General features: G+C 41.3%; 1 protein-coding gene across 1 annotated transcript; it reads right to left on the reverse strand.

Moving 5' to 3' along the window:
• Positions 1-1,684: 1,684 nt before the first annotated feature.
• On the reverse strand, positions 1,685-4,019 carry LOC147641524 (uncharacterized). The gene is made up of 2 exons (XM_086785645.1): positions 2,479-4,019; positions 1,685-2,141 (listed from the first exon to the last, which is right to left on the reverse strand). Exons 1-2 carry the CDS (start codon positions 4,015-4,017, stop codon positions 2,007-2,009), a joined length of 1,674 nt encoding a protein of 557 aa, XP_086641771.1. The 5' UTR covers positions 4,018-4,019; the 3' UTR covers positions 1,685-2,006.
• Between the last annotated feature and the right edge of the window lie 4,089 nt (positions 4,020-8,108).

An 8,108-nucleotide genomic window follows, 5' to 3' on the forward strand; every position in this document is an offset into this window, starting at 1 on the left:
TCCCATCAAAGAAAAGCCACCAATGGTACCAAATCCCAAAGAGAACCATGCACACTTCCACAACATCCTCGAGTAACCCCAAGGCTCAAAAAGAATACCACCATGACCCCACAACACTTGCGTGTGCCACACTGCAATACCATGTTGCAAGTTAGAATTGAAAAGAAAAGGCTTAATTGAGCGCACTGGCAAAACCTACTGCTATGGCATCCAAGCTTTCATCGTGGATGGACAAGCGTTTCCCTGCCCTCACCCCTGAGCGTGTGCACGGTAAGCCCAAACCTTAATCCCATGTATACATATGTAACGAAGCCCTCCTCCTCCCCTTGCTAGAGTGTATAGTTACTACCGTCATCTCGGGGATGTAAAAAATATTTACAAAAACCCAAAGACATAACAAGAACTGTCAAAAACAACTAAAGCCACATACATTTGCACCACGTGCACGCATGTTACACGTGCGTACATATCCATTTACCCATCTTGCATATGGACACTTGCATTTACCTTCACTTGCACATTTACATCCCCCATATTTACACTTGACACACACACATGCTTGTGCGCACAACCTCGACACGTTGCCTACCATTAGGGCAAACCAAAGCTTCCCACCATCGGGGTGGATTGGTGTGGACGGTCTAGGATACACCATGAAGTTGACGAACGAGGTTAAATGGTATAGGTCAAGATCAATCCTTAGTTGGATGCGAGGCAAAGTAGCTACTTCACCGCCAACTTGGGTGACGTGAGAATATGGTCAGCGTTAAAGAGAGTATGTTAACAACTCCACAGATCAACATGGCTTCACCCCCCCAGCTTATTGAATGACACAACCACCTTACCGACACCAACAGACACTTATCCTTTGAAAGATGACATTGATACATATAAAGCGGCCTTCCCATTTGTTTAATGTCAAATAGAGAAAGATTGAGAACTGAGTGTTTACCAAAACTGTTCTCCAATAGTCCTGCCACAATGGCTATGGCAGAACCAAAGTTCTGCAGACTTAGCACCTTCTTAACTCAAGTTTTTCCATCACAAATCAGCAAGAACCAAAACAGAACATTGCACACGAGCCACACTCAGATGGAGTTATCATCACCAAGAGAATCAGGCTCCAAAAGTATTGATTGCAACCCCCCATCCTGCCGTGCAACTTTGCAAAAAGGGAAAAATAAAGAAGACAGCTGAATCACTTGCATCATCATATACATGCCTCACTCATAGTGGCTGGCTACCTGGTCTGCTGGCAGACATAAATCTTCACAAAAACCACTCCTGAAGGAGCAAGTGGACCGGTCTACGTGACCATGCAAGGCTGAAACCCTCTGGAATAAGATCAGCAGCAAAGCGCAACTCGTGAAGAGGTCAAGGCTTCCCTGCATGCGTTCTCTTCAAGTCAATCACCTTTATCATGTTGCCTAATGCCACCTGCAGGAAGAGCACTCCAAGAATGCACTGCTCTTGATGAGCCCTTTTGAACTAAGCACATGCACGGCCCTTGATGAGCCCTTTTGAACTAAGCAAATACATCCCTGGATGGGCTAAAAACTAGCTACACAATTCGTCCTTTATTATTGCAATGGATAAGAAGAGACACTAAGCACTCATGAAGTTTGCAATGGATAAGAAGAGACACTAAGCACTCATGAAGTTTTGACATCATAGGGAATCATCATTTGGGCTGTCAATACAGCAACTCTTTGGCTTATGACAACTTGAATAGGTCCACTCCACAAATAAGCTAGCAGTAAGCTAGAAGCAAGGATAACCTTCACAAGAGCTCAAGGAATTACAACTTTGTTGAATACTATATTGAAACCCTCCAGATTATTACTCTTGCATACCGTGCAACCTCTTAAATTACACAAGGCCGGCTTGAGAAGCTTACAGTGTAGCAAAAACAGGATAGCAAAGCACACACTAATCACCCTGTACAAGAAACCCTTGAATGAAATTGTACGTACATGAGCTACCTAGCATAAACGCTGCACTCTCTTTTAATGAGTTCTACTAATGGAGGCTACTGCTACACCTACAAAAGCAATAGCTAGTCCTGTGACAATCAGAGGCAGTTTTATACGAGAGCTGGGTTTCTCCTTTCCCTCTGCATTCTCATCAACCTTTGGAAAATCCTGCACGCAGAGGCTTATTGTTAGAGAGCTACAAAACGCACAATTTACATGCTACCAATGGGCCATCATGAGTAGGCCAATTGGTGACTCAAGGTATCATTCTTTCCATATATATGCACGAGGCTAAGCCTGGCAACCACATGTAGCTAGTATGTCATTTGACAGGTAAAGGGTCACTGCTTCGTGTCTAGGTTAGTTCATGCTAGCCTAAAAACACCTATACAAGCTTGAATGGACTATTAAAAGCAACCAGTACAGCCAAGAAAAAATGCACACACACACAAGACAATAACGAGAAGATAACAGCATATTGGCAAGGAAGATAGAAAGTCATTGCCTGTTCTTTCTCCACTACATGATAGGCATCTTCACCAGATTGAACACCATTTTCTCCATACGTTGCGGGTACATGATCCTGTGAGGATTCTGCCCCTCCTGGAGGACCCTGCTTCAGTGTAGATTCTTCATCTGCGGGCTCCTTTGTCAAGGATTGACCTGGAGTAACGGGGACCTCCCGGGTGGTTTGGCTTGAAATAGAAGTTTCAAACGAGCTCACAACACTAGCTTCCACAGGTGATTCTGCATGATTTTGCACCAGAAGGGCATCTGCATAAAGTGCATCTTTCCGAGGGATCAGATCTCCATCAGTGAAGCCTTCGGCCTGAGAAACCTCCTCAGAAGTCACAACTTCAAAGGAGGGATCGATGGAGAACAAGGCAGAAGGGGTCTCATCAAGTTCTCTAGCAAGAGAGGGATCCCCAGGGGGCTCAATAGTCCTAGTTCCTTCTTCAGAGAGGAATTGCTCAGTAAGCTTGATCTCCTTGGCTTCTTCACCAATTGGATATTCAGGAACAGTGTCATTTGCAACAGTTTCCTGAAGAGGGGTATCCTTTTGAGAGATCTGTACAGGTTCCGCAGTAAGGGCCTCTTCTTGAGAAACCTCGGAGAGCTTGCGACCTGTGGCGGACTCAGCTTCTGGAATAATCTGGGATGAGGCTCGACCTTCGGTTGAAGTCTCTTCTTGGGTGGCTGAAGTTGCAGACGGTTCGTCAACAGGGAGCCCTTCTTGATGGGTAGCGTGAGATGATCCCAATCCTTCACCAGACACCTCAACTTGAATTGGAAAGACCTCCTCATCAACAGCTGCACTTGCAAGGGGAGCTTCGATGAAAGACTTTTCCTCAGCCTCTGGATCCACAGTAAGAGTCTCTAAAGGGGCTTCTTTCTGGGCTGCAGAGGCATCTTCCAGAGATGAGTAAGGGTTTTCAGTAGGAGTTTCAGGAGAGACTTCTACAGGATCAAGGCTCTCGGTAGTGCTGTCTGCAGTATGAGGACTGGTGGGGGTCACTGTGGCAATAGGTTCATGGGCGGAACTAAAGATTTCATTGGCAGGGAAATCGGGCGCACTAGAGGTTTCTTCAGCAGGGGCATCGTGCGCAGTTGGGGTTTCTTCAGAAGGACTAGGGGTTTCTTCAGCAGAGGCATGTGGTGGGTTTGGGTTTTCTGCAGCAGGACCTTCTGATGGGCTTGGAACTACTTCAGTAGGGGACTCTGTTGACGAGGAAGGGCTTTCCTCGGAAAGCTGCCTTGGGTCAAGACTGTCTTCTTGAACGTGCACAGAAGCTTCAGCTTGGGGATGGCGAAGATGACTCACCTCTTGGGATCCATTAACAGCAGGCTCCCCGGAGCCAGGTGGGGGTGTAGCCGGGTCACCTTGCACCCCGTTAGCAAGCGGGACTGGCTCACCCAAAACAGGGACCGCATCCTCCTGGGGCTCGCCCACCACCACGGCCTGGTGTGGCTCGGAGGCGGGCTCGCCCACCACGGCAAACTCGGGGGCATGGCCTTGGGCAACGGTCTGTTCACCTTCAGACATGGTACCCGCCTCTGTTTTCGTAGATGCAGAAGATGATGCTCAGAAGAAGGCCTTAGAGAGAAAGAAAAGCGCGGGCAGCCGGCTGCCGGTGTAGCGGAAAGGACAGGACAGGTCACGAACCAATTACCTGCAATCGGCCAACCACAGCTCTCCTTTCCCATGCCTAGGATAAGGCCCTGGCCCTCCTCTCTCTCTCTCTCTCTCCCCCTCTCTCTCTCTCTCTCTCTCCCAACCATCCACGCGCTTGATTTTAGACGGCCACCCTTGCCTTTCAAAATTGACGCTAGCAAGTTTCTTTTTTTTATTTTAGTGTAATTTTTTAAGGGGATTTTAAAATTTCGAGAGCATTTTGGGGCTAAAATGTTCTTCATAAATATAGGGTGTACAATTGAAACCATGTTGAAAGCTTGTATTCAACTCGGTTATAGGGAGCACTCATCCTTTGTGCTAGAAGATGGAGTTTGATATGTAATCTTCTTAATATGGGACATGTAGAGTTCTTGGATATGAGCTTGTAACTAGGTTTTGTTGTACAATTGTTTTTGGAATTATATATATATAACTATTGTTCCAAAAGAATGCCCTCAAAGACCCACCGTCACTTTAAAGATTGCGTATCTACCCAAAACAAGTTTCAAGTGTGGTCATTCTCTCTCTCTCTCTCTCTCTCTCTCTCTCTCTCTCTCGTTGGAATTTGCCCACCCTAAATAGTCCTACATGGAGCTACCCAAGTTTCAAGCCTCGTCATCTCCTATGTTTGAGAAACTTATTTTTAGAAGACATACACACTTCCTTTTCACTCTTGATGAAGCCAAAAAGTTGAAGAAAATAGCTATACTTTTTGAAATTTTTACACTACTATTTTATTTTCTACATCCAACTCAATTTCTTTTTGAGAATCTCTCAATCAACCAGTTTGGATTTTCATCTTGCATTTTTCAAGGCAAGGCATCTATTTCCTGAACAGTGCTAGCCACCACTAATATTGTAAAGCATGCCCCCTCAAAGACCCCATGGGCATTGTAGATCGGGTGCCCGCTATGAATAGCCCCCAAAGAGTTGTCCAAGTTTCAAACCTAGTCACACCTCTCTCTCTCTCTCTCTCTCTCTCTACACACACACACACACACACACAAAACCATCTATACAAGAATCATATATGAAGAAGTCACTAAAGAATGCCAAATTGTGAAGCTTACTTTGAACTTCCACAACTAGCCTTGTGACTCACAACTCAAAATTAACATTTTTTCAGCCACATATTATAAAGGAAAACCTTGAAAGTAGCTAATTCTCCATATTGAAGAACTATCGAAATGGTAATATATGCCAAGGTTATAACTATAGTACTCAAAAATATATCCTCATAAAATAAATGCAAGAAGGAATTCCGATTCGAGATCTTTCATTTTCAATTGGGAAAAAATACGCCGTGTTTTTTTCTCGTACTCCCCTAGTGCACTACCTACCTAGTACAATGATAAGGTGTTTTCAAGGTATGAAATTGACAAGATTGTAAATAAGCTTGAAGTAAGTGTGTTGCCACGATCAATGTTAATAAGCAAAGCCCCGCCCATGGTTAAGCAAAGCCCCATCCATGGTATGATGGTGAGATTCTTATGAGGCATGTGTATGGAAACCCTCTAAGTAGCTCAAAGATACAAATACCACATAATCCATCGAAGGTAAATATAGATCACTAAGCAAATAATGAATGATTGTTCTAGATGCACCATTGACATGCTAGCATGTCTTAAGACATTTTGTGTTTTACAACTATGGTTAAGAAAAGTTATGCGCCAAATAATGGAATAAGGGGTGCCTAGTCAATGATTTAATAGTGAATAATGAATGATTGTTCTAGATGCACCATTGACATGCTAGCATGTCTTAAGACATTTTGTGTTTTACAACTATGGTTAAGAAAAGTTATGCGCCAAAGAATGGAATAGGGGGTGCCTAGTCAATGATTTAATAGTTTGCATTCACACAACTCTTGTAAATTTGTAAGTCCATAAAATATTGGTTGTGCAAAATTTTAGTTGTGATGCAATAGAGGAATCTAGATTGTGTTTTACGTATCAATAATATGATAACTTTAATCAACAAGGGAAAATTTTGTTACGTTAAGAAAAGTTATGCGCCAAAGAATGGAATAGGGGGTGCCTAGTCAATGATTCAATAGTTTGCATTCACACAACTCTTGTAAATTTGTAAGTCCATAAAATATTGGCTCTGCAAAATTTTAGTTGTGATGCAATAGAGGAATCTAGATTGTGTTTTACGTATCAACAATATGATAGCTTTAATCAACAAGGCATAGAGAAAGTACTATGCATCATTTCAAAGTGGTAGGTTTCTTACACCCAATTTTTTACTATAAATTGTATCCACCACCACCATTACCCAATTTAATCCACCGCCACCACCGCCCAATTTTTGAATCTTGCACCCAATTTTTTACTATAAATTTTATCCACCACCACCCATTCCTCTTCTTTTGAGGACATTTTCTTATTAGACTCAAACTCATAAGGTCCCACAAGGGGGTACCACCTTATCAAAATGGGCAACAATATGCAAATTGAGAGGCAAATTCACAATCCACAAATTAAATGAATACTTTACATAATTCCTTTATAAAAATGTGACAAACTATCTCTGCCCATTGTTAATAAATCTTAAGGGATTGAATTCCATTTAAATGTTTGATAGGCCTCATGGAAGCAATTGCTACTGGCCTAAATGTGTTGATTGCCATGGCCACATGCATGGTACATATGTTAGAGATTATTTATGTATCATCCATGCCTCTCAACACAATTCTTTTTTCATCTCACAAATCTTTAAAAATAAAGATAAAGCCTTACAATGCTATGAGCCATTTACACCAACTTGCAACAATATGTTTTCTAGTACTCTAGTTACTAAAGTGAATGCATAGTACCTCAATAAGTTGGATTTTAAGAACATCATGTTCTCTTTGTTTGCTTTCACTTTGAGAATCTAAACTTGGTCTTAGCAATCTTAAAAGATTGTCATTGTCCCTATTTGTTATTTTTTAATTGGTGCTTTATATATAAGTTATGCTCTTTGATTTTGTTTCCACATTCATGTTTTGATCCAATTGAAACCACAATTGATGATGACGCTTCACTTGCCCAAAAATATAATTAACATTCATGTTAATTTATCTTGTAAGCTTGATTTGATGATGCAAAGAGTAAGTTGACTATGTAATTAAATATTGATTCATTTAACAAAAAGTAATACTAATAATAATAAATGATGATATTTTAACTACTAAAAAATAATTGCCACCAATAACTTAAAATAATGGTTGATGATTACATGAGTTTCAAAGGTATGTATATAGAATTAATGAAGGTGTTACAATGTGATCTTCTAATTCATGATGATGCTTAAAGTATTTTTTTCCCTTGCATTATTGACTTCATCTTGAATTGATAATAAATATGGTACCACTAAATACTAGTCATCATCAACCCCACTTAACCATATACGATAGTGGTCAATCTAAGCATGTCACATTATAACATCTTAAATACTAGTCATTATCAACCCTCAACCATTTACGATAGCAGCCAATCTACACAGTCATATTACAACATCTTAAAACTCGAGTGCAGAATGGGGAAAATCTCATATGTCTTCCAAATATTGATGAAGTATTCACCTTTTATTTTCTAGATGCGATGATTCCACTTTGGATGAAGTAATAAATGGGGTTTTCTATATTTTCGTGATAAAAGCTAGTAGAAATCTTATCTAGATAAAATGAGTGTGGGACCAAAATCATATACATGGGTGATTATTCATGTCGAGAACCTTCTTTCTCTCTAAGTCTATGGCAATCTAACCAATTTGGTCTCCTTCCGAGGCAATACTGAATCCACTTGTTTTACATCTTTGATACATCATAGGATGCTCTTGGTTCCTTAGTTTTTCCCTTTTTGGTGGTGGGACACACAACTTTCGGTTTTTGACTTTATAATTCTTGAATCAAGAAGAGACTTGTTTAGAGTCCTCCTCCTAATTACTGGTAGTTGGGCTTGAAGGCTCGGCCTCTT

This window comes from Cibotium barometz, chromosome 1 (assembly GCF_041138505.1).
Source record: "Cibotium barometz isolate CiBa-2024 chromosome 1, ASM4113850v1, whole genome shotgun sequence".
Lineage (NCBI taxonomy): Eukaryota > Viridiplantae > Streptophyta > Polypodiopsida > Cyatheales > Cibotiaceae > Cibotium > Cibotium barometz.

Coding starts and splice junctions, on each gene's coding strand:
- LOC147641524 (XM_086785645.1), bottom strand. CDS start 4,017: ATGTCTGAAGGTGAACAGACCGTTGCCCAAGGCCATGCCCCCGAGTTT. Junction 2,142..2,478: donor ATGTAGTGGAGAAAGAACAG/GCAATGACTTTC, acceptor CTCTGCGTGCAG/GATTTTCCAAAGGTTGATGA.